Source organism: Rhinichthys klamathensis, unplaced genomic scaffold (genome assembly GCF_029890125.1).
Source record: "Rhinichthys klamathensis goyatoka isolate OS25496 unplaced genomic scaffold, OSU_Roscu_1.1 h1tg000687l_1, whole genome shotgun sequence".
NCBI lineage: Eukaryota > Metazoa > Chordata > Actinopteri > Cypriniformes > Leuciscidae > Rhinichthys > Rhinichthys klamathensis.
In genome coordinates, this window is record NW_026607115.1 from 417,838 (window position 1) to 445,059 (window position 27,222).

General features: G+C 38.2%; 1 protein-coding gene across 2 annotated transcripts in view; it reads left to right on the forward strand.

The window, feature by feature from the left end:
* Positions 1–81: 81 nt before the first annotated feature.
* atrx (ATRX chromatin remodeler) overlaps positions 82–27,222 on the forward strand; it is a 63,574-nt gene continuing 36,433 nt past the window's right edge. The window contains exons 1-13 of one of the 2 annotated variants that reach the window (XM_056242012.1): positions 82–160; positions 1,940–2,034; positions 5,779–5,828; positions 6,719–6,768; positions 13,096–13,220; positions 13,307–13,423; positions 14,602–14,711; positions 14,790–14,857; positions 15,596–18,141; positions 20,677–20,740; positions 21,453–21,598; positions 21,683–21,853; positions 21,939–22,065. In XM_056242012.1, the coding sequence (XP_056097987.1) occupies positions 111–160; positions 1,940–2,034; positions 5,779–5,828; positions 6,719–6,768; positions 13,096–13,220; positions 13,307–13,423; positions 14,602–14,711; positions 14,790–14,857; positions 15,596–18,141; positions 20,677–20,740; positions 21,453–21,598; positions 21,683–21,853; positions 21,939–22,065 (3,719 nt within the window). In that variant the 5' untranslated portion in view covers positions 82–110. Of the gene's footprint in view, positions 161–648; positions 849–1,939; positions 2,035–5,778; positions 5,829–6,718; positions 6,769–13,095; positions 13,221–13,306; positions 13,424–14,601; positions 14,712–14,789; positions 14,858–15,595; positions 18,142–20,676; positions 20,741–21,452; positions 21,599–21,682; positions 21,854–21,938; positions 22,066–27,222 lie in introns of those variants that run through there. The other variant, XM_056242013.1, reaches the window with a different exon arrangement.

Here is a 27,222-nt window from a genome sequence, read left to right on the forward strand (position 1 = left end):
CCACCATAGCAAGCAACATGGATCCTGGCATTGTTTAAAATCAAGCAATCCAAGTCTGCGTCTAGGGGGATTTTTTTTTTTTTCAAAATATAAAAAGCATTATATTTTAAATGAGGTCGCAGGTTTATAAAGGGGACGAAATGACTACCGACATCTGCAGGTATGTCTGCCCATGCACACACACACACTCACGGACGCATGTGCTGGGGAACACAGACAGACTCCTCTCCTCCACATGCATGCATGCAGTCTGTATGTTGCATGAACCACGAGTCTGTGAAGTGCAAAGTCTGCATTGCGATGCTTGCATAACAAACTGCAACTGCACGGATGCTAAGCATATTGGGGTTGTAACATCATGTGAAACAAAATGCATGCCATGATTTCCGCACTTTAATTAATTATTATAGCACGCGCCGGTAACAGCAAGCATGTGTCTGTCCAGAATGCATCATAGAACTCATGCCCTAGTTTCCCCTTCCATGCTGCACTTTCTTTGCATTACATGCATTTTATATATGATCTTTCTGTGCATTTTAAAAATGCATTCAGTGAGCACGCAAAGAGGACGCGGACTGTCGTGTCAAAAGTGAACTGCATGTGACCACTCGCGTCCAGTGTGTTCCCAGAGCGCGCGCGCAGATCTCGCGTGCGCCATTTTAGCGCGTCTCGAGCCATCCGGCAAGATGGCGCTCTCGCTTTGTCTGCCCTGATCGGCGTAAAACACAATTTACTTTTACCACACACGTGAAAATTGACCGGATCGAATGAAAAAACAGCTTTCCTCGCGGGGCCAAAACAGTGACATCTCGAAGATCTGCGCGTGTGAGGAGCATTGAGATCTTCAGGTAGGTGTAGGGATGTAGCCGGGTAATACGCGCGTGCATTTGTGCACTTTACATCTATGCATAAGTGTTGTGAATAGTTAGGGGGCGTCATAGGGATATTTTATGATGAATGAAATCCTAATGTAGTGCCTTGCTTTTTGTTTTACAAGTAGTTTTCATTATTCACCCTATTGTGTAGATATAGCTGCATTGGTCATGTGCAAAAACTAGGCCGTTCTCCACCAAATTCTCAGTACTTCATTAAAATGGCTGTTTTGGCGTAGATTTAGGGGATGTGTGTATTATTTTTGTGTCTCTCTCTTGTGTTTTCTTGTAACATCAGCTCGTGTATTGAAAATGAATCAGTGGATAACAGTCAGTGGCAAACAAGTAAGTTAGCCAACACATCATGGACAGTCATCTGTAGCGAGACGATTTGTTTTTTTCCACTCTTTCGTCTTATTCATGTATTTGGTTTGGTGGCATGTTTCTTACTCTTAATGTGAGCACGAGCTGATCGGTTTGTTTATGTTCGCTGTTATCAGTGCGTGTCTTCCGTCCTGTTACCGGCTGTTGTGTTTCGCGCTAATAGGAGACGGGCTCAGTGATGACGCCACCTGCCAATCAACAGAAACCGCTAAAAACTCTCCTCACATTAATAACGGCTTTCATTTTCGGTCATTTGTAGTGTTAAGTTTTCATTTCAGCTATTCATGTTTATTTAGACCTAAATTGCCGTTTTTACGTCCTGTAAAGTCACTTTTGTTTGCTATTTACCGAGTTTTTTTAGCATGTTTTTTTTTTCCAAGGGACACATTTCATAAATCAATGGACCATGTAAATTCTGCTTCCTGTTCTATCATTTTGTTATTGTTTTTTTGCTAGTTATCTTTATTAAACGCACTATGGTTTCTTCCACAATATATCAGGGACTAACTTACCGTATTATCATCCACTGTGATGTCCTTTTTTGTGTTTTAAAATGTAACTTTTCCTACACTGAAATTCCTTATTCAATTCAGTCTGTGGTATTATTATTGTTTGGAAATGTGGCCTATTGTCTTCGTATGTCTTTGTTTCTTGATACACACTGTATCTTGTGTTTCTTTCAGGTCCAGTAAGCTGAATACATTGGTGACTAAACTTCATGAGTTCTTGGGTAATTCTCCGGACGACGAAAGCATTGATTCTCAAGACATTTCCAATGGTGAGGATAAGTGATGGGAAGTCTTCTCCAAAAGAGCCGATTCACAGACTCTGAATAGTAGAGATCGACTAATAATTTTTTTTTAATAACCAAAATCGATTATTTGCATGTTTATGTGCCTTGACTACCGATATAGCCCACAGAACTATATCCGGTTAATTTACCACAAATAATTTCTGTAGTTTCACTCCCCCCTTGCATACAAAACACACACTTATAATAGAGGAGTCTGAAAGAGTGCCTAAAAAATAAAGAGCACTGTAACTAAAGTGTCTTTTAAAGTAAAAGCTACACTTTGATCAGGTAAAAATAATTCTAACATTTGTAAAAAAAAAAAATGCATAAATCTTTCGAAACAGCATGAAAAAATAAAACTTTGCCACTTTAGTGTAGCTTAGTAATCCCGTTGCATATTTTTATTTTATTACAACAGCAGTAAAATTAACAGTAGGCTAAATAAATGTACAAAGTCTTATGTTTTCAAACGGAGAACATAAAAGACAGGTGAGTCTTATAAACTTTGCATAAATAAACTTTCGCATTTGGTTTTACAGTTTTAAAAGGTTTATGTGTTGTTTGATAGGCTAACGGTGAACAGAATGGAATAAGCATAGGCCTACATTACGCATACATTCGCTGGAATATGCAAACATTGTCAGAAAAATAAACAAAATAATGAATACATCATTACAGAGTCCATCTAATCTGGCATGTTATCAGAATTGTTAATAGTTTTTTTCGGTCTAGATTATAAAATTCCTGCTGACAGAAGGCTGTTTTTATCTGTGCGTTTACACAGAACTCCTCTTGCATAGATCATAATTTTCTACAGAGCTGTTATTATTTAGATGTTTATTAGTGAAATAAAGGTTACAGTAGATGCTAATATAATTTAAGGAGTTTTAAACGAGTGGATCTTGTTAAAAGCTGTGTACGGTGGCTGTGCTGGACCATTTTCTGATCATCAGCCCTGTGAATGAACGGCACCATGAACGCGACTTCACAAGACTGATGATGAGTGCTTTTATTTCCAACATGCACTCATTCATGGCTGTTTTATTTCATTCATTTAAGCAAAGTAAGTTACTTTACCAGTGAACACCGTCGTTGACTCGTGTCTCCCCTCAGACGCAGTGGTTTAATGGCGGTCTTGCGGGCAATTCGTACAAGATGCCGCCATTTATCGGCTAATCCGATATTACAAAACCGATACCCGATTATGGAGAAATTATTAAAATATCGGGCCGATTATCGGTCGATTTTATTGAATAGCCCTGGAGTTGGGGTCGACTCAGCACAGGAATCAACTAGCGCTGCCCTCGACTAAAGATTTTTCTAGTCGACTAGTTGTCGTTAATTTAAGCGATTACTCGACTAATCACACGTTTATATTAATAAGCCATAAATCATAATAATGAGCCTTTAATTGCCTATATATAATACATAGCCTAATCAGCGCTCAAACGCACACATTACGCTTGCCACAGCTCATCTGCAAACCTAATGATTATAAATGTGTCGTGAAAAAAAACCAGGAGACGACTTTCTAAACATTTTAATGATCTATTGTTAATGTTTTCTGTTTTTTTCCGGCTGTAAAGATTAAGTCAACGATGCTGAACTCGTCATCTCGGCTGTAGTGGACGCGCCTATATGCACGTTTCATGCGTATTACATAATCTGATAATATTAATTTTCCATTTGAATTTGTTCATTCAAAAGTAGACATTTCAAGCTCTCTTTAGATATATTCTCATGTCTGTGAGGCAAGGATACACTGAGTTTCGGTTCGTTTTATTACGGGATTGAGACGGAGAGTGTCCTGTTTGTTTTTATTTAACAAAAGCACAACGTTTTGTTGTAATTGTGAGTTTAACAAACATAAAAGTAGACCCTTTATGTCATGCAGTATAAGCGCGCTCTCCACACAAACACTTGAATATGTGGCTAATAATAGCGCAAATGTATCTATAGCCGCGTTTCCACCGCAATTACCAGGAACTATTTGTCCCAGGAACTTTTTTCATTGGAACTTTTTTTGCCCCAGACCGGTTGCTGACTGCGTTTACACCGTGGACTAAAGTACCGGGAATATTATGTTGACGTTGAACTGCGTGCGACTGCTCCTCCCAGTCTGTGCGTTTGTTTTGAGTTTTAAGTATTGAGGAGATTCAAGCTGTGCTGCTTTTGTGTGCGATCTATTGGTTTAATAACGAGGTAATTAACAAAACAGTAGAAAAAAGACGAACGCTAATACCAAAGCGTATTCAGAAAGCTCGTAATGCTAGATATAAAAGTAGACAACGTTTGTTATCAGCTATAGCGGACATGACCGTGAGATGGATGGGACGAACGCCCGCCATCCGGCAGAGAGAACAAGGTAAGAACCAATCAGCATGTTCAGTGCACAAGTCCCACCCCGAAAGTTCCTGAACTCTGAAAAAGTACTACCTCGCCAGCAGGGACTTTCTGGGGGGGGGAATTTTTACCCGGAACTTCATTTAGACCCTGGTTCCTGCGGTGTAAACACACGGAATACCACCCCAAAGTTCCTAGTTCCTGGGGAAAGTTCCTGCGGTGGAAACGCGGCTTATGTAGCCTAGTTTTACCACTGCAAGCACCACTCACATTGTCTTCAGAAAATGTACATTTTATTACATATTATCCAAAACATAAGAGTGAACAGACTTGAAATGTTGCTGCTACTTGCATGTTTCAAGTGATAAGCCATATTTGAGGTCGATGAATGATAGGCGAATGTTTGGATTTCCTGGCGTTAGCGATCCGTCCGTCACGGACTGCGTGATTTCGCCACTTCCCGTGAAGTTTTTTATTTCCTACGACGACCAAACTAATAAAATTTTGGCCGACAAAACCTCATCTAGTCGACTAACGGTTCGTCGACTATCAGGGGTCAGCCCTAGAATCAACTCTTGCTACGTCTGAAAAGGCTCGCTGATTCTCTTATCCCTGTGTAGTGCGTGGCAGTTGAGTGCACTATATCAGCAACGAGTGAAGGAAATAAAGCGAGGAATTCAGACACTGACGTATTACACAGTGCGAGAGGAGCTGTTGCAGAAACAACGGTCACATAGGCTACTTTTATCCTGCATGGAGATTATTTTAGAAATACCAGTCAGAGTAACTTTAGTTTGTTTTGTTAATGTTCATAATCGTTTATAACCATAAATCATTTTTTAAAAATCACATCAAGCATAAATACATGTAATTTTTTTTTGTGTTAATTATTTTTAGTAACTTTAACTCTCCTCTCCTTTTAGCCTAGACATGATCATGGCTGTTTAGCACCATAACTTAGCGTTATAAAAAGATTAATTTGTTAAAATACATTACCTTCTTTCTCATTTATTTAATTCTGACATAATATTCGACCACGGCTGTTTCTTGTGACTTTTACCGCTGTACAATTAGGTATCGGAACAGCTGGGTAACGTCGTTGATAGGCTTATCATTTCAAGGCTAAAATGTCATTAATGAATTCGTCTAATTTGGACAGTCACGCTAAAACTGTGTTGTCTTAATAAGGGGAATTTAAGGCTTTGTGTTTTGGAAAAAAAAAAGTTTAGTAGTTGTAAAACTACAATCTTGTATTATTCCTGAGCCTGTTTTGGTGTAAAGTAAATGGTGTGGTTGGAGAGCTGACAGAATATTTCCCAATAATTGTTTGCATTTAATTAGCGATTGATATATTGTAACTTTTGTGAACTTTTTCTCATATTGCAGGTAAAATGGCATCCAGTGACTTAAACATCCCTGATGAGAAAATGAACGAGGTGTGTTTCTACAGAGCCTGTTTTTTTCTGTGTTTCTCTGCAGTTTACTGTAACACTCTGTCCTATTGTGACACGTTTCATTTCATGTGTTAAAGAATGGCGATAATGCTTGGCATTAAGAAACAGGCTTTCGTGAAAAAACAGCTTTTCCCATCATTCTCTGCATAGATAAAGCATCCATTATACAGCTAATGCACATCAGTTTGTTGGCCTGGGGCTTCCTGTCTTTCTTTGTGTATAAAAGACATGGGCATATTAAATTGAAATCCAGCACATACATTTTATTCCAACAATGTTAAGTCCAAAATCTCCTGAACGCTCATCACACCATTGTAATGATTTCTGAATTGGTGTTAAAATATACAGGTATTGAGCATTGTGGTTAGGACCCTTTTATGCAACACTAATATATGAGGCTAATGTTGCTTGAATAATTACTCCGTGGACACAGTTTATTCAGATATTATTTCTGTGATCTGCAAATCTATTTTTAAAACATTTGCACTGTAAAAAATGCTTTTCTTACTTAAGAATTTTTAGATATCTGGACTGGAAAAAAGGCAAAAATACTAAGCAAAATGACTTGCCGATGGGGTAAGAAAAATTATCTTGTTTCTGTTTGAATTAAGATTATTTTTCGTACCCCATTGGCAGATCATTTAGCTTTTTTTAAGCAACAACTCGCTTAATTTTGATTGATTTCCCCAGAAAACAAGACATGGCATTTTACTCTAGTAAATGTATCTTGATTTAAGATTTTTTTGGTAGTTAGACTGGAAAAAAGACAAAAATACTAAGTAAGAAAAGCATGTTTTGCAGTGTGGAGAGTTGAGTTAGTGACATGTGGATTTAAAATCACTGAAAATGAAATTTTATTTTATTTTTTCCAGCCCGGTTGCTCCTCCGAAATGACCAAACCCTCGTCTTCACGCTCAAAGAGGTGAGTCGGGTTGCACTCATTGTTTTGGCTCTGGCTCTTATCTAGTGAAATAGCTGGACTGAACTGATACCGTCTATGTTGTCTTATGCTGGGTTCAGTTCAAAACCAGATGTGGGATATTCCCCAGGGAATTTGATCATCTGATTTTAAGGTCATTAAATGTCATGTGTGTGTGTTAAATATGTGTGGGTCTTAAATTTGATCGAAAAATATAGCCCTTTAGGCTAAAATCAACATTGTTACTTAGTAGTCTGTGTTAACGGTGTTTACAGTTATAAACTGAAAGCGTCGCAGCAGGAGTCAGATTTACGGTTCAATTACGAGACTAGAGTAATGAGAGATGACTGACATTGACAAATATCTCCATATACACAGTTTACGCGTGTGTTTGAAGGCGAAAGTGAAAAGCAAACCCATATTCAAGAGCGATTTCCCCGCATACTGAACTTTCTATTCATCAAAGAATCCTGAAAAATAAAATGTATCACAGTTTCCACAAAAATATGAACATTGATAATATTCAGAAAATGCTTCATGAGCAGCAAATCTGCATATTAGAATGATTTCTGAAGGGTCATGTGACCACAGGCATAACTCTTCTCCCGCTCTTGCTGCAGGGTCAGAATTAACACGCTGCCTATGGACATGCATCTGGTAAAATAGTTATAAATGAGTAAAAAAATACATTACCAATAAATGCATAATTACCAAACTGAAATTACATACTCTAAAAAAAAATATTTTTGTATTTTTCTCATATTGTACAAAAATTAAACCTAAACCGTCTGAAATATGTTTTTTTAAATTGCCCAAATTACATAAAAATCTATTCCAAATGATAATACAATAAAGTACTTTATGTATATAAACCATCAGTTGAATATAAAAGCATAAAAACTGTCAATCTAAGATATCTATCATGGAAAACACTGCAGTGGTCGCACCACATGATATTTAAAAAATTTCTAATTTCAATTCAGAGACCGAATTGGCCACCTAAACAAAATAAGCTAGCTTCCCACAAACGGTCACTATGAAATTTATAATAAAAGTATATATTTTGTAGAAATAACTTTTTTTTTTTTGAGGTCATACCACATGATATCCAAATGTAACTACATACCAGCCGTTAAAAAGGTTATTTTTTTCCAAATTTGAGAGAGGGTTACAAACATGCTGCTTCCGTGGGTCCTTGGCAAATTGGTAGGCTATATGATGCAACTTCCTGTCTTTGAATGGATCTCAACATAAATGTCCCAAATGGTAGTTTCTTGATGGTCGCACCACATGATATTTCATAAAATTAACCTCATGGACAACATTTGTTTGTTTATTATTTTGGAAATATAAATACAAATGTGTTGCAATTTTTTACATGATTACAAAGCATTTTGTAAATCATGCCAAATAGTGTAGAAAATAAATTTAGAGTAATTTCAAAGACGTTTCCAAAACAGCAGTAATGGCCGGATGGTCGCAGCACATGATATTTTGACACTTTAAATAACAGAAAATTTTAAAAATAATTAATGGTTTTAAAAAAGTTAAAGTGAGTACACAGATGGGAGAGGTACTACATATACAGTATATGATATCTTTTCATGCATTTAAACTAAATTTTAACTAAAAAAAAAAAAATTGTCAGCTGGAAGTACCAGCCCAGAAACACCCTCAGTTTTTTTTCAGGTCTTAAAGCCTTAAATTTGATTAAAAGAAATGTCCTGCACTGTTCTTTACATGATTACGAGTAAAGAAATGAAAGCTTTTGTTTCTTTCGCAGGATAATTTGTATTATAAATGATAGTAGAGAAATGTATTTTCTGTTTTACACATCTGTCTCTGGCATACAGTTTTGAAATAGATTTTATCACAGAATGAACTTGGCCTCATTTCTGCATTATACACTTAATTGCATATAAGTGCATGTTTCATAATTGTGTAGTACTAGGGGTTGCACAGACTAGTCGCTGATCATTCATGGCCTATAGAGGGCGCAACAGCATAAGAAATCTTTGAAATACACTTTTATGCTCCGTTTTCAAACAGTTAAAATTATAAAAAAATGCATACTCAGAGAGCGCTCCACACGATATGTTGATTATACCATCTGGATGCTCAATTTATCAGGTGAAAATACGTTTTACACAGCTTATTGCACAGGTTAATCGCCGTTTTGCACTTATGTAAACTATAAACTAATGCACAATTTAAACCAATGCAATGCACAAACATACACAGTTTGGCACATGAGTGAAGATCGCGCACACAAGCATTCAGTAGCGCAGAAATGTATTGTCAACAAGAAATGTATTGTTCTGTGATTTATCAATAAAATAGCTTAGAAACTGAAAAGTTCTAGCATATTTCTTAGTAACTAAAACCCACAGCTTCACTATTACTTGAGAGACACTGCCAGAATTAATTCACTCGCAATTGCTCAATAATGCATTTATATAAATGTAATCTTTACTGTGCTACTTTATCTATATCTGATTTAGAACGAGAAAATCTGAAAGAAATATAATGACCCAAAGACAAAAGTACTGATAAGAATGAGCTGTTATGTATGAGCAATAGCCTTCGCTGTGTCATACGCCATAGCTGTGCACAAGGCAACCCGTGTTCAAGCCTCAGCTCCAGATTCAGGCTTATTTGTTCATCAGTGACGTCATCAGCGACTAGTCGACTCGACTTTCATCACATAAATCTCATGTGCTGTCATACCTTTATCTAGGGGTGCAACGGATCACAAAACTCATGCTTTGGATCATATTAAGGTTTTAGGTCACAGAACGGTTAATTTTTCAGACCAGCAAAAAAAAGGAAAAAAAGGAATGCAAAATGGCTATATTTGCGCGCTTGGGTGTGTGCACACAAAACTGAATTGTGTTCTAGTTCACGTCGTCTTGAGCTTGATTTGTTTAAAATCGCTTGATTTTTTTTTAAATTGACAAGACTTTAAGATTATGAACTATCTATCACTCTATGATGGTTAATTACCGTATTTTCCGGACTATGAGTCGCTCCGGAGTATAAGTCGCATCAGCCCAAAAATGCGTCATGACGAGGAAAAAAACATATATAAGTCGCACTGGACTATAAGTCGCATTTATTTAGAAATTTATTTAACAAAATCCAAGACCAAGAAAAAGTTATTTAAACAAATGCCTTCTTCTGTTTTAATGAATTAAAGTCTAAGTTATTCAGCTACACACAATAGCACAAAGAACAACAGGCTGAATATGTGTCCGGTATGTTGTTAACGTAACACATCAACAGTTAGCTACACAATAGCATAAAGAACATACCTGAGAGGCTGAATAGGATAAAATAAAAAAATAACATAAGAAAGCGAGTCCAACAGACTCGTTCCTCCAGCTCTGGCCATCTTGCTTTCAGCCCGCGATTAGCTTTCTTTGTTTTCTTCATTTCAGTTAGAGTAACCTCTGCTTTTCGCCAGTCCCTCACAAGTTTCTCATTCACTCCGAACTTTCTTTCTGCTGCTCGATTACCGTTTTCGGCTGCATATTTTATTACCTGCAGTTTGTAATCTGCAGAATATGATTTTCTTTTTGGGGGCATTTTGTTTGCGTTCAGTCTAATATTTCAGTTAATATCAGTTGTTTTCAGTAAATTTTTTCAGTGGTAAAACTAGCTGTAGTCTAGAGCGCATAGAGCGCTCTCTCGTGGCTGTAGACGGTAATGTCACCCCCAATTTTGGCAAATGATGCATTCATGTCATACCACAAATACATCAAAAACTCGCAAATAATAATCTGGGGCCGTCAGCGATCCTGTGACGAGTAAATCTTGGTAATTTTGATATATAAGTCGCACCTGACTATAAGTCGCAGGACCAGCCAAGGTATGAAAAAAAGTATTATAGTCCGGAAAATACGGTAGTCCGTGAATCACGTTTTCCGAACAGTGGGGCCTGTTCCGTACGGATCAACTACGATCCGTTACACCCCTGCCTTCATCCATGGATTTCCACACAAGTTTCCAAGTCTGACATGATTTGTGATTTTTCTATTGCACTTTTCCAAATAGGAAATACTTACTTCCTGAATTTGAAAGGAACACAGCTCTGATTAGCAACTTGACTTCATGTGTATTGTTTTATAAAAAATACCAAGGTAGGCAAAGACAACCCAAGCTGACAAGCATGACAAGAGTCATTTGTGTTGAGAATGTTGTTTTTAACACAATCTGAGAAAGTCCCCTTTAGACTAGGGCTGCTCGATTATGGCAAAAATCAATATTGAAATCACGATTATTGGTGGGCGATATAACCAAAGTCTTATCTAATGAGATGGGTCATTTTAAATGTTAGTGAAATTTCACAATTATTGATACTTCAGCAAAAAATAAAACTAGGTTAATTAATGTAAGTAAAATGAGTCAGCAATACACAAGACAAGTTAACAGTCAGCAATACAATAAGAACTAAGAAACTAAATTACAAACAAAACTGACAAAAAATAGAACTGAGCAAAAACACAAATTAAATGGTGCTTTAAAGGGATACTCCACTTTTTTTGGAAATAGGCTCATTTTACAACTCCCCCAGAGTTAAACTGTTGAGTTTTACCGTTTTTGAATCCATTCAGCCGATCTCCGGTTCTGGCGGTACCACTTTTAGCATAGCTTAGCATACATCATTGAAGTGGACAAGACCATTAGCATTTCTAAAAAAAAAAGTGACCAAAGAGTTTCGATATTTTTCCTATTTAAAACTTGACTCTTCTGTAGTTACATCGTGCACTAAGACCGATGGAAAATGTAAAGTTGCGATTTTCTAGGCTGATATGGCTAGGAACTATACTCTCATTCCTGCGTAATAATCAAGAAACGTCACTGCCGTACCATGAGTGCAGCAGGCGTAATGATATGACGCAGCGCCTGAAAATAGGCCACCTTCCGTCAACACAACGGAACTATTTTCAGGCGCTGCGTCATATCATCCATCGAGAGAGACCCAGTGTGAGCATTAGTAAATTGCGTTAGTAAATTGGTTGCCTACATACTACAATATATAATTACTATATAAGAGGCATGGAAGTTCGATTAATGGACTCCAGTAAATCAGTAGGCTACTACAAACATCTTGTTTTAAACTATTGTTTAATAAATAGAAATAATTCGAGCACATAAACTTTCATATGGAGGATTAAATAAGATTCAATTTATGCAAGATTTCATAACTAATCACTGACACTGTACCACAACCAGGTTTTAAGTTTCTTAAGCATCAAATAACAATGACTCTAAATTTTATCCATTAATCGAACTTCCATAGTGCATAGTTCTGCCTTGAATTTTCTCATTTGGTTACATTCTGTTATGGAAAATAAATTTTCTATTGATTGTAGGCCTATATTTTGAGTTGTATTCACATCCATTTTCCTGTAAAGATATCGAGATATACATTGAATATCGAGATATGGCAAAATATATCGAGATATATTTTTTGCTCCATATCGCCCAGCTCTACTCAAGCCCATAGTTTATCTGCCCCGCGCAGAAAGCCGCCTGGGGAACAGCGTCTTTTTCGTGGCTTAAAGCGCTTTAATAACACTGTTTAATATTAAGTACATCCCGCAGTTTAGCAACAGTAGACTGCATTTTACAACACTCACTGATTTGGCTGATGTGGATGTCAAGTTTGGGCTTTTAGGGAGGAACGAAAGCTGTGAAGGAAAGGAAGCGGCACAATAATAATTTTACATTGATTATTTTGTTTTCATAATCGTTGGAAGCCGAAATCGAAATCAGAAAATCAATTACGATTAATCGCACAGCCCTAATTGTTGGTGTTGCATTCCTCTATATCAACTGCTGTTGTTGCTTGCACATTACTAGGGCTGGGACGGTTACCGCATTACCGCAATACCGCGGTCACGTGACTCCAACCGCGAGTCTGAGCTCGTCACCATCATCACCGCAAAAAACAAACAAAAAAAAAACACACATGTGTGCACGCTGTGTCTAATGATATGGATTCATTGATTCTAATGACATGGATTATTAGGGTGTTTAAAGCGGTTTACCGCTATACCGCGGGAATATCTTGCTTTTCAACCGTGGTTAGAAAAAATCCATACCGCCCCATCCCTACACATTACCTTTAATAACAATTAAGATATTACAATGCCTCTGTAGTTTGCCACATTTTATGGTCATGCTCTATGAATTGCATATTCATGTGGGAATTGGGTGCCTTTGGGAGGAATGTTAGAAAAGTGTATGGGAGGGAAAAGGATATATATTGATACTGTTTATCAGAACAAACCTGTTGACCTTTTCCCCCCTTTTTTTATATTGAAGAAAACCTTCATTTGTGACCAAGCACACTGCTGTCGATGAACCCGAATGTGCAAATGAGAGTGGAGGTGAACACTGCACAGATGACAGCATGCAGAGCGGCCTGGATATTAACAAGTTACCACAAGGTAGGTCCACTGTTAAGATGATCGAGTGTCTTCTGAAGCGTGTAGTTGAAGAGCCACACTGAGCCTCCCGGCTTCTCGTCTCTCAGGCACAGTGGTGGTGAAGCCGGAGCCGGTTGCTAATGAAGCTAAAGATGAATTCAGAGGTCCGGAGTTTCGTAACCGAGGAAGTAAAGTGAAAGAGGACGGACCACGGAAACGTTTGGGTGAGTGAGCTCATGCCTGCTGTAAATCATCTCAAACGCCACTGAAGTTTATTGAATTATCAGAAATCAGTTATTTGCCATTTGTTTGTTATGTAACACCTATTGCACCTATTCGAATAACGTGAATGTAATAGTCGTAAGAAAGATTCCCTTGAATCTAAAGATTGCAGCCCAGAATAGCAACCAATGGTGATAGTCGTAAGAAAGATTCCCTTGAATCTAAAGATTGCAGCCCAGAATAGCAACCAATTTGTAGAGTTGTGTAACCTGTTTGGCTGAAAAAAAAGGGAGGATTTTGAAAGCAGTTATGTTTTGTGATCATGACACCTTCACCTCTGGAATTTATTGCATTGCCTTTCTATTTTTGCAAAATTTCACTTATTTGGATGGCTATATGTGCTTTGGTGTCTGTTATACCGCTTATGTTGCAACGCCATCTACTTAGACGGAGTCAAGTTCACATCATTGATTATTATTCGCACAAAAATTTTTTCTCAGAGCATCTGCTATTTAGCACATTTCAAAGCGGAAGTATCATGTGTCCATCAATCCTCGCTGTAGTTAAAACATTAAAACACAGCATTCACAACAAGTGTTCAAAAGCAGCACATTCACTACAAATATGTTATTTAAATTAATTTAAAAAATGTTGTGACTTATGGATAGTGTTTGAAATTTCAGTGCTTAACTCCTTTAATGAGAGTGGCACATTTAGTTAATCTAAATGTGCATATCAGATGTAAAACAGAGTTTAAATCAGTCTGCGTACTTCATTAATTCGCTCACTCCAGTAAAAGAAGGTCTAGGTTTGTTTTTTATAAATCCCGATATGTGAGTGGAAAATTGCGAATGCACATTTATATGCTTTTTTTGCGCGTACGCAACATTTATACATCAGGCCCCTGGTCCTGAAGTACATCTAATTTTAGGGTGTTTTCACACTTGAGTCCTCTTTAAAAGAGTGTGCCAAGTGTAAAAACACCCAATTAAATCGACCTGATCATTAGTAGTGCACTTAAATACGTAATAGTGTTTCAACTAACAGATGCATGCAAAATGTGCAGTGTTGGCTGCTCTAGGACCAGGTTTGAGAAAGACTGCTAGAATATTAAAGAGTCTAAGGCAGCGTTGCAATATTACTGTTTTATTTTCTTCATTTATTTTTTAATCTCTGACAGACGAGAACCTCCAGGAGATATTTAATTGCACAGCATGTGGACAACAAGTCAATCATTTTCAGAGGGATTCCATCTTTCAACATCCTGCACTGCATGTTCTTATCTGCAAGGTAGAAGCCAGATTCACTTAATACAGCCAATCATGCGCTTATATATCTGTCATTAACATGCATGCCTTTTTCCTACAGTCATGTTTCAAGTATTATATGAGTGACGATATCAGCAAGGATGATGAAGGGATGGATGAACAATGCAGGTTGGTGCATAACATTTATTTTTTATATAACATTTATAACATTATAGCTGGGACGATGGCAACATATTTCACGTTTACCACAGCAAAAACTAATGAATGCACTGCTCAATTAACCAAAAAAGTTCAATTAAACGAAAACTGTGTTGTGCTACTTTAAGAATTTTTTTATTAAATCAATATTGCTTCAATGTAATTATTCAAGTAAACAGTCTGTACCACAAATACCACAAATATTGGTATTGACTACTAATATGTTGCCATCGTCCCAGCTATAATGTTATAAATGTTTAAATAAATGTAACATTTCAACTATTGAGTACTTTTAGACGAACAAAAAAAAGGTTGTATATAATCTTTGTTTGTCTCATGTATGTTTGTTTTTTAACCCTATTGCAAATCAAATTTCCCCGGGTGGGACAATAAAGACTGAACTGTAATACAATTTAAACCATTTTTTTATTTTGTTAAACCACAGAGCAATGATACAGGTTAACTTAACCTGTTTTTCAGGTTTCTAAGAGCAGTATCAAGTTAACAATCAGAAATTTGACTAAATAAATAAATAAGAGTGTTGCTGTTTTTACTGTACTGATTCAAACAGTGTATACTATTGTAGAAAATGTTTCTGTAACATTTTCATATTAACTTGAAAGTCCTGGTGGTTTTAAAATCGTTAGAAAACGCAGTTGTATTTCCCCCAAATTAATTTAATGATTGGATGTTGTATTTTCTTTTCAGGTGGTGTGCAGAGGGTGGCAATCTGATTTGCTGTGACTACTGCAGCAATGCCTTCTGCAAAAAATGCATTTTGCGCAACCTTGGACGAAAAGAGCTGTCTGAAATCATGAATGAAGAAAGCAAATGGCACTGCTTTGTGTGCTGCCCAGAGCCGCTGAAAGACTATGTTAAAACCTGTGAAAAAGTTTTGCTCAGTTTGGAATCTCGTTATAAAAAGCCCAGGGGAGAAAGTGACAAGACAAAGCGTGAAGACCGCAAACACAAGCATACCAAACGGGAAAAAACCGCAGTAAACGGACAGGATTATGCTTCAGACGGAGCGGGAACCGTAACCTTTTCCTGTAAGACGTTGAAGGTTCCCAAAGAGCTAGTCAAAAAGACCAAAAAACTAATCGAGACCACAAACGGTTTGAACCGTACTTTTGTGCAATTCCTCCAGCACACATCAAATGGCCCTGATGTTAAGGCGGTAAGTTATAGACACTTAAAGGCCTTCAAATCAGTTTTGGCTGATCTGAAAAAGGCTCATGCAGCTCTTGAGGACTCGCTTGAAAAAGAATTTGAAGAGAAAGGCCTCAAGTTTCAGAATGGAGAGGAGCAAAGACCAGCAGACAGTCAAACTGCAGGTAAAACGGTTGTTAACTCGCACCATGCGGACCCCACAACTGTCAGGGATGATGGTTTGGATTGCCCTACTATGGACTATAATCCTGTGGTAGAAGAGGAAAACCAACAGGACAGTAACTCGGCTGATGTTGAGATGAAGGAGAGCCTTCCACTCTCGCCAGAAGAAGCTCAGGACTTGTCTGAAGAAGGAGACCGGCCTGAAGAAAGAGTCCAGTCTGGAGAAAGAGACCGGTCTGGAGAAAGAGACCAGTCTGGAGAAAGAGACCAGTCTGGAGAAAGAGACCGGTCTGGAGAAAGAGACCGGTCTGGAGAAAGAGGACGGTCTGGAAAAAGAGAACGGTCTGGAGAAAGAGACCAGTCTGGAGAAAGAGGCCGGTCTGGAAAAAGAGGCCGGTCTGGAAAAAAAGAACGGTCTGCAAAAAGAGACCAGTCTGGAGAAAGAGAACAGTCTGGAGACAGAGACCGGTCTGAAGAAAGAGACCAGTCTGGAGAAAGAGGCCGGTCTGGAAAAAGAGGCCGGTCTGGAAAAAAAGAACGGTCTGCAAAAAGAGACCAGTCTGGAGAAAGAGAACAGTCTGGAGACAGAGACCGGTCTGAAGAAAGAGACCAGTCTGGAGAAAGAGGCCGGTCTGGAAAAAGAGGCCGGTCTGGAAAAAAAGAACGGTCTGCAAAAAGAGACCAGTCTGGAGAAAGAGAACAGTCTGGAGACAGAGACCGGTCTGAAGAAAGAGACCAGTCTGGAGAAAGAGGCCGGTCTGGAAAAAGAGGCCGGTCTGGAAAAAGAGACCAGTCTGGAGAAAGAGAACAGTCTGGAGACAGAGACCGGTCTGGAGAAAGTGAAGCTAAAGATCAGGAAATGGCAGATAATCCTGACTTTGAGGAAAGCTCTGTGCCAGCGGGTGAAGCGTCTCTGGATAAAGACATTGTGTCTATTCCACCGTCTGTCCCAGAGGAACTCTTTGAGATGGTCGAGAGTCTCGCTGTAAAGAAAGAAGATGATGCTGGCAACTCGACCGATTCCAGTGATGGGAAATCGACAACCAAAGCGGAGGTTGTGGAATCCAATAAGAGCCTTACAAAACTGGGTAAAAAACTCGTCGTCAAACTAACACCCGTTCCTCTTAAAATTACCATAAAGCGAGATAAGAGCAGTGAACGGTCACCTTCAGAAGACATGGATGGGGAGACGTTACCAAAGGAGGGTCAAGATAGCCGACGCTCCCCCAGGATGAAGACCACACCCTTACGCAAGTCGCCGGAGGCAAAGAGCAAACGTAAATCAAGGTCGTCAAAGGCAAAAGAAGAGCGCAGTGACCCAGTCGAGGAGCAGTGTGATTCAGACTCGGATGAGGTCCCTGAGGTCCTGCAGACGGCGGCTTTGAAGGCCAGCTCTGATGAGAGTGAAACCGAAAACTGCGGGAAAGCTTCTGGGAAACGCACCAAGAAGAAGAAATTGGCTACTCGCTCAACTGCGAAAGGGAAGCCAAAGCGCAAACTCGATATGGGCTCCTCGGATTCGGAGCAGAGTGACAAGTCGTCAACAGCAAAAAAAAGAAGAACCAAAAAGAAGAAAGGCAGGGAATCGGACTCCTCAAACCACAACTCCGATCTTGAGAAGGAGATGAAAAACCTGGCCAAGATGGGTAGTGGGAAAAAAAAATCCAAAGGCGTCAAAAAGGAAGAGGAGGAATGCAGTAAAGAGGGCAAAAAAGGGCCTAAAAGGTCATTCGAGCGGGTACGAAGGTCTCAGAGAGAAAAGGCTAAACCCAAGGAAGAGTCTTCCTCCAGTGACGAAGAGGAGGAGGAGAAAGAGGAGGAGAAGGAGGCTGATAACTCAGGAGAAGACAGTGATCAGCAGAAGATTAAACCAATACTTGAGTCTGTTATGGCTAGTATTGATGGTTTCCATCAGTCATCAGGTCAGTCAACAAAATGGTTGAATTAAGCTACATTTTAGGGCAGAAAGTATTCGCTTTTATTCGATTTTGAATTAGGAAAAATAAAATGGTAGGAAAATGTACTAAGTTAACCACTGTCCCTTTATAATAAAAAATAATTGATCTTGATTTTTTTTAAAAACATTTTCCTGCCAAATTTAGCACCAGCTTTCTAACTAACTGGTGGACCACATAACAATTGTAAAATGTCAATTATATGCATAAAACGGGAATGTCAGTGTTAAAACTACTCGGCACACTAAAGAGGCTTTTGTACTGGAGGAGCGGTTTCATAGTTCCTATAACTTTTGGCAGAAGCGCCTTCTTTTTGGCGTGTTCACATCGCAGGACCTGGGAAGTTTTTCAGTTATAGGAACGCCTTTAGGGGGACTTATGGGTCGTTTCCACTGAGCGGTACGGTACAGTACAGTATGGTTCGGGTCGGTAAACCATGATCCGGCTAGCGTTTCCACCGCCAACAGTACCCTTGCTTGATAGGCGTGGTGTTTGCCGGAAAGAAGAGATCGACGTCATTTTCGCGCGAAGAAGAAAGCGACATGGTAAACAACTATGGATGACAGACAGCAGATCTTGTTCTTGCTTCTCGGCATGTTTGTCACAAGAAACAAGCGCCGGCATTAGGCGTTTCTCAATACCAAGTAGCCTACGCAAAGTCCGACTCAGGAGAATGATCCCGAGGACGCGAGTCCAGTAATTCTGCTGATGGAACAGTGCGTTCTTGACAGCGCCACTCAGCTCGCTCTGCTACTCCGGTTATCTCTGTATGTACATTTTAGGCAACAATAAAACGAAATATGTTATAAAACACCACTCTGCTTCTTTTCGATTTCATTTAAATACATTTTAAACATTATAAGCACACAAATGTGGTTCATGCAACGCATATCCTATTGATTATATTCACGTATTTAGCCTATATTTATAACAAAACTAAATTCAAAACACAACCCTGCCTCTTTTTGTTTAAATTTAAAAATATTCAAGGGAATATGTGCATTGGTACAAATGTTGCAATAAACAACAATACAGATGGTCTTGTAATAAAATAAAAAATTACAAAACTCAACCCTATCTCTTTTTGTTAAATTTCAGTTTTATCAATAATAGCCATTATAAAAGTATAAGTAAAAGGTACAAAAAGCTATACAGTAAAGCTTTAATAACATAAAGCGAACAATTCAGTCAAATATACAAATTCAGCGCTCCAATATATGAAACATCACTTCTGCCAAAACTATTGGCCAGGGTACGAATTATAGATTCACAAGACCAAAGATCGCCTGTTAGGTCTATACAAGACAAAATTATATCTCATGTTTAACCAGTACAGACAGAGACGTCAGAGTCAGCGGCAAACATCAGAACGACTAGCCGAGGAAAGGCTGTTCCAGGCGGGGTACTTGAGCGCCGAGCGCTCAGTGATTGCTTGGAATGGATCTCAGTCAAATTATCATAAATCTATAAATAAACCACAGATTTGAGCTTTAAAAAACTACATTCTCGCCTGAAAAACTCTTAAAACTACATTTTGTGACACGATAACAGTAGTATTATATTATATATATATATATATATAAAATGTCGCTTCTAATGCCCTTGTAGCACGCGCAAGTGACGATACTCTGTCAACCAATCACCCTTCTGCAGTGAGTCTAGCTCCACTTTTTAGTACCGTAGCACTGTGCTAGGTACCCCAACGGAAGGGTACCCAAAAAGTGGTACGGTACGGTTCGGCTTTTTGGTACCATTCACAACTTTTGACAGTGGAAACGCAAATAATTGCATACCGTACCGAACTGTACCGTACCGCTCAGTGGAAACGAGCCATAAATGACCTCCTACTTCGGGCCAGGGTCAAACCCAGCACAATAGGATCCAGCAGTGATGTTTTAAATATCTACATTATTTTAAATATATCTACTCAGTGAAAGAGTGCAAGTATATTCATCTAAAATAATTCTGTATCTTCAGGATCATGAATATTGTTATTCTGGTGTCTCTATTGTCCTGTGCTTTGGGTTTCCAGCAACAAGTCCAAGTTTATTAATTTACACACACAATGTAAAACCAAATTTACCATTTTAATCAACAGTAAATTTTTGTAAACTTTTTATCACATGTCTTGGAGTATCACAATAATATCGTATCGTGAGTTCAGCATCATGATATGTATCGAATCGTGACATGAGTGTCTCGTTTAGTTAATAGAAGTTTATTGATGAATAAAATCTATTTATGACATTATTTTTGAAAGCATCCTCACTTTTACACGAGTGGCTAAAAGTCTTCACGGTACCGTAGCTTTGCAGGAAGGTTTCTTCGAGCGTCTTGGTGACGTTGCCACAGTTCTTCTGGATTTAGTCAGTCTCAGTTTTTATGGTTTTTCATGTAATCACAGACTCGATGATGATGAGATCAGATCACACCGGCTGTTGTCCAAAAAATCACCTGTGACTGATGTTTATTGAATTTCATGGCTTTTTCTTGTTTATCAAGGTGATGAAGTTGAAATAAAGGCTGAATCCTCCCAGGTGGATGATGATGACGACCCTGAAAATAGGTATCATTTATACTTGCTGTGAATATTTTTTTTTAAAGTTTCTGTCTGTTTAAACACTAACACTGTGGGTCTTAAAAATATCATCCAGTGAAAGTGCCTGTATTATGCTTTTTCGGATATGACGCTTCATGTAGTGTGCTGCATAATAGCTGTTTGTAAATGTAAAAGATCTGCAAAGTTTCAAAGATCAAAATGTTTCGTGGTACACATGAAGTAAAAGTACACATAGATACTGTAAACTTTAACCTCCAGGTGCGTCTAATAACGGGCAAAACGCATATCTCTGGTATTTGCTCTATTTGAGTTTGTTTGTGGTAAAATGTTAATAATATGATGACACGTGCAAGTTTCGAACAATATAAAGCTGCAGTACCAACTTTGACAACTTGGTGTTGAGTTATTTTTAAAAAGTATAACGTTTTTTAATTCCTGAAAAGTATTGTACATACAAGGTTTCTGCCCGACAGCATTTCAAGACAGTAACTGTTGAAATTAATGTTAATATGCAGAATCCACTCAGTTTTTATCGTTCCCTGGGGATCGAACCCATGATCTTGATGTTTGTAGTTACTTTGATGCACATCATTCTGCATTTGATTAAGATGATCAAACTAGTTACCTTGAAAACATTCTAGACTAGACATTCATAAGTTAAAATAAGTTGTATTTTTATGGACTTTTGGCCTAATCTTGTTTCTATCTCTTCTAAAAGAATTGCCAAGAGGATGCTTTTGGCGCAGATCAAAGCCAACTATTCGTCTGGAGCTGATAGTTCATCGGATGATGAAAACGCAGACAAAGAGGATAGGGATTCACGAAAGAAAGGAAAAGATGGTGCAAAGGAGCAAGACGAGAGCGGTGAGTTAAGAATTAATTCAGATTTGAATGCAGTTTAAAGCAGATGTGTTCTTGTCATGTATAGTGCATTGATGTTGCGTGCAGAAAAAGAGGAAGAGGACGAAACTTCAGACTCGGGCTCAGATGTGGACGTGAAGAAAGGTGGACGCAGGCACCGTTTGCTGCGTAAGAAGTTGACTCTAAGTGAGGGTGACTCTGATGAAGAGACCCCAGTCAAAAAAAAGAAAGAAACCAAAAAGAGAGGCCGGCGGAAAGGTCAGTGTCGAGTCTAAACATAAGCCGGCACATGTGACTCCTCTGAAGTGTTGTTGAATTGTTTTATTGATATGTGTTTGTGTAGTGGACAGTGATGATTCGGCAGACTCAGACTTTGAGCAGTCGCTCTCGGGCTCCAGTGATGCGTCAGTGCTCAGTGAGGCTGTGAGTGAAGAAGAGGATGAAAACAAGAGCAATAAACGCAAAACACGGTAAGGATGGCAGCAGTTCTGTAGTTCCATGCCATGGCGTAGCTATCGACACATTGGTCCGCAAGTTTGAGTCCCTGATCCACGTTACCGTCCCATATTTAAAGGGATAGGTCATAGGGGTGGGCGCTATACCGGTATGAACGTGACTACCGGTATTATGTTGTACCATGATATGGATTTTGCGATACCGAGAATACCGTTAGATATTCATAAATTCAAATTTTGTAGTTATATTGTTTTGTTCAATTTGGTACTCTTTACAACGTTAAAATAACACTACTAATGATGATACAATATCGAGGCTGAACTGAATCTTTTCCTCTTGTGTCCAACTCGCGTGATGCACAGGCATTAATAATCAAACACTGAGAGCATGGTAACAGTCCAGTGTTTCCCACCACACACAGACTAATTCGTGGCGGTGCGCCACAGAATCAACACCGGCCGCCACATAATGCGTTTCGTTATTATTATTATTTTTTTACGGCATTTAAAACACGCGGTGTATTCGTTCTCTGTCACTGTGACAGCGTGTCACTCCGTCTTGTCACACACGCGCCTCTCGCACATGCACACACACACACAGTGTCTGTCTATGAGGCGCCGGGCGGGATAAAAGCGAAGCGAACTCTGCGATCGACAACGAGAGAGTCCGCGTGTGTCCGAGCATTAGTAAATTGATACATAGTAGCCTAATATATAATTACTATATAAGAGGTATGGAAGTTCGATAAATGGACAACAATATATATAAAAACAACAATTAAATTCTCACCACTGAATTAGCAGGATGTAGCCTACTTCTCTCTTTTGGTCAGTATACAAAAACTTCTCGGTTAACATAATGTTGTCTTCAATTAGGCCTAAGTGTCAAACCTCTCTGAAATCACACTATTTCATATTTATTGATTATAACGTATTCAATAAACCAAACTCCAGTGTTACTCATCTTACGAATTATTAATGAAGGAATTATTTGACCCCGCAAAATAAAAAGTGGAAAGAGATAACTAGTGAATTCAGGCCTACCTCATGTTGCACGTTTGCACTTTTTGAGAAAAACAATGGCACAATAACAAAAAAGATTTTTCAGGTCTATGTCCAATTAAATCCCTCACCTTTTTCTAGTAATAGGGTTAAAATACATATTTTGCCTGTAATTTAACTAAGGTGTAGGCTACTAAAATGTGATTCCAATTTTTTTTTTCTCATATCGCAATATAATATCGATATCGTCCGGACAATGAAAAATATCGTGATATGAATTTTTGCTCATATCGCCCACCCCTAATAGTTCACTTCAAAATGAAAATTCTGTCATCATATACTCTCCCTCAGGTTATTCTGAATTTCTTTCTTCTCCTGAACAAAGGAAGACATTTTGAAGAATGTCAGTAACCAGAAACTTTAACTGGAACCATTGACTTCCATATACATTTTTTTTTCTACTATGGAAGTCAATGGGTCCAGTTAACTGTTTGGTGTCTGACATTCTTCAAAATATCTTCCGTTGTTCAGCAGAAGAAATAAATTAAGTTTGGAACAACTTAAGGGAGAGTAAATGATGACAGAATTTATTTTTGTCTGAACTGTCCCCTTAATGTCAGTCAATTGACCCCAATGCAGCTGAAGCAAAGAGCAACTCAGTATTTCTGCTCTCCAGGCAGAGCATCACGAGGGAAACGCTCCCCTTTTGACAACATCTATGCGTCACAGACAGTCAGTTAGTGCATAACACCGTGTTCACACTCGATAAAAGGTATATTTTTTCATGTTAATCCGTTTTTGTCCTAACCAACCGCGACACACAACGATTCTATTTTAGAAACGGTTTCTATTTTTCTGCGACGTCGCACTGGAACATCAAACACAAAGTGTGGCATTGATAATCTCAGGTACCGTTTATGTGCTTTATTTAATGTTAAAAGCGTGTAATGTGACTTTGAATATCATTTAGTGTTCCCAGCTGTAAAAGCAACAATGGATAATTCACCTCAAATCTTGAAATGAAAGTAATGGAAACAAGAACGTTCAAACTGAAAACAAACAAGTGTATTATTTGACAAAGATTGTTTTAGTAACTCAGTAGCCTATGTATTTGAACAATGTTTAAATGGTGCAATATTTGTGAATTTGATTATGTAGCCTACTTATCCATTTTCTTGCGATTGCCATCAAGATTACTCTCTGGTGCTGTGCACTTGCCGCGAGACTCCGCCCACACGCTGTTCTGATTGGCTGGGGGTTTTGATTGATTTTTATGCATTTCGTAGTCACGTCGTGTCTAGTGTGGACAGACAAATTATCTGTCGCTAGAATCTTATCGCATCGCACCTGGTTAGGACACGGTGTAAGACTTACAACCCAGACCGAGATACAATCATTGAATGCATTTATTATGGTGTGTAGTTCGACCTATGCTAAAATAAATACCTGATCATTGTGGATGTGAGGTTCTACTGACATATTTCCATCTAAATCTTTTGTTTCTATAGTGGTGCAGTGTTGTTGTGGGAAGCTCTCTATTTCGATGGTCCAATTTAGACATTCTACTAGTGTTGTCAAAAAATATTGGTATTTCGAAATGTATCGATACTGAAATATCTTAAATGGTTCCAACGCTCCGTTTCTGCAGTATCGATACCAGCGTTCTCGCGCTCTCTTCTCTCCGATGGCCAATTAACACACGCCCTCTTCCTCTCACTTACTCGTCTCATTCCCTCCGGTTAAATAGTGCTTTTATTGCGTATAAGTTTGCCGCAATTTTAATTGCCGCAAGTTTCGCACTCACACCAAAAGCTCGTTCACCACTGATCTATAGTTTAAGTGGCGCTCTCATACAGCTGCCTCTCTTAACAGCTCGCAAGTACCAAATAGACTTCTTTTGCGTGGCTTATTGCGCTTAAATGGTCAAATACATAAAAAAAAGTCAAATGCCCGTCTTCCCGAGTATTCAGGTAAATGCAGTCAGTATTGGAACATAATTGTAAATAGTTTAGAGAAAAGGCATGTTGTGTAACCGTACATTGGATTGGAATATTCCTGCTGCTCTCTGTCATGTTAATCAAAGAACAAAAGAAAAAAAGATTATCACTCTCTGCTCTTGACTGAATAACTTTAAGCGTAAATCTGTATTTCATTTTTACATTGAAAACCATCCAGTGTTATTTTATATTCGATTACTTTCATTTCTCTAGTATTTCTTGCCTGAATATACTGTTGAAACACATGAAGCCGTTTATATAATTTGTCTCTTTCTTCTGTTGTATTTATGTGTGCTATCATTTGCAATTTGTTCTTATTTTATATTAATATAAAATTGAATAACAATTTTATAATATAAAATGTAATATAATATAAAATGGAATTGAATTCTCATTGTTTTAAAATAATATAAAATATAATTTGACAAGACTGTTTACTTGTCTTTTTTTGTAAATGTAAGCTATTACTACAAAATTACCCAAATTATCAAATTATGAGATGATAAAAAATGATATGTATGGGCGGTATTATGTGAATCATATTAGAATGATTTCTGACGGATCATGTGACACTGAAGACTGGAGTAATGATGCTGAAAATCCAGCTTTGATCACAGGAATAAATGACAGTTTAACATGTATTCACATAGAAAACAAATATTTTAAATAGTAATAATATTTCTGTGTATAGTGTTTTTGATCCAATAATTGCAGCCTTGGTGAGCATAAGAGACTTCTTTCAAAAACTTAAAACAAATCTTATTGACCCCAAACTTTTAATGGTAATATATGTTTTAAGTGTTTAGTCTAATCAAATGTGCAAATAAAAAATTCTCTCTGGCCACATTCCCCTTTCATTAGGGCTGGGTACCGAGTTCGGTACTTTTTAGGTACCGACCGAATTGCCTCGATACTACAGAGTATCGAAACATGTCTTGTTTTTCGGTACCACATTTCGGTACCTAAGTGGTTAATCTCGTCAATGTCAGTGAAACAATAAGCATGCAGCATGATTGGCTGTGGCGGAAAAACACTAGTTTACGCGGCTGCCCAGAGACGCGGCTCGTCGCACGTGAGGCTGCAGTGTGTGTGTGTGTGTGTGTAAGCGTGCGTCCCAACCCAGATAGATAGAAAATATGTGGAAATGATCCAAAGTGTACCTATGTCATGTGCCAGACTCGATGCCAGATGCACGCGATGCAATATTTTCGACAAGATCATTGCTGCCAAGACCGGCAACACGGTAAATCTAGGCACTGAAGCGCACAAAATACACTTGAGAGTAATGGTGTTCACATCGAACGCGAATAGAGCGTCAAATACGCGTCTATCGCGTCTAGTTCAACGCTTGAATCTTCAGCTCGAGTTCAAATTTTTCAACTTGCGCGGAAGACGTTCGCGGCAAACGCGTCACCCAATTCGCGTCATTCGCGACGCCCGGCGCGAATGATGCGTCTATTCGCGTCTTTGCATTGACTATGTATGTAATCTACTCGCACAAATAATTAAATTCGCGTTCGGTGTGAACACACCATTAGTAAACACTTGTTCATTAATAAATAATTAAAATATCTCCTTGCTATTGTTTCCACATCCATAATCATTAGGCTACTTTTGCCAGTGCTTTGCTGCAAGCTTCACGTGCAGGTATATATCCCGCCCCCCGTAGCCTATATTTAATTTAATTCACATTTATTTGTATAGCATTTTTCACAATACATATCGTTTCAAAGCAGCTTTACAGAAAATGCATGTCTAAATTACAATTTAGAGTGATCTGTTATCAGAGGTGACAGTGTAATGCATTTCAATTAATTTTCATTCAGTTTCATCGTTAATTAATGCATTAAGTTAAAGCAGAAACAATGAGCTCATTGAAGTAAAGAATACATGTTGTTAAATGATTAGGAAACATAGAAAACTTTAGCATTGGTGCTTTTTTACATACTCAAAATATGAGTGTAAAAAAGTCAACAAACTGAAAAAAAAATTAGGTAATGTTATATTGTTAAACCTGGTTACATAAAATTGGTATCGAAAAAAGTATCGTTCAGGAACCGGTATCGAAGTCAAGGTATCGGTATCGGTACCGAACATTTTGTTACGATACCCAGCCCTACCTTTCATAAAATCTTCTGCTAAATTATTATGGATTATTAATAATCATGGTTTA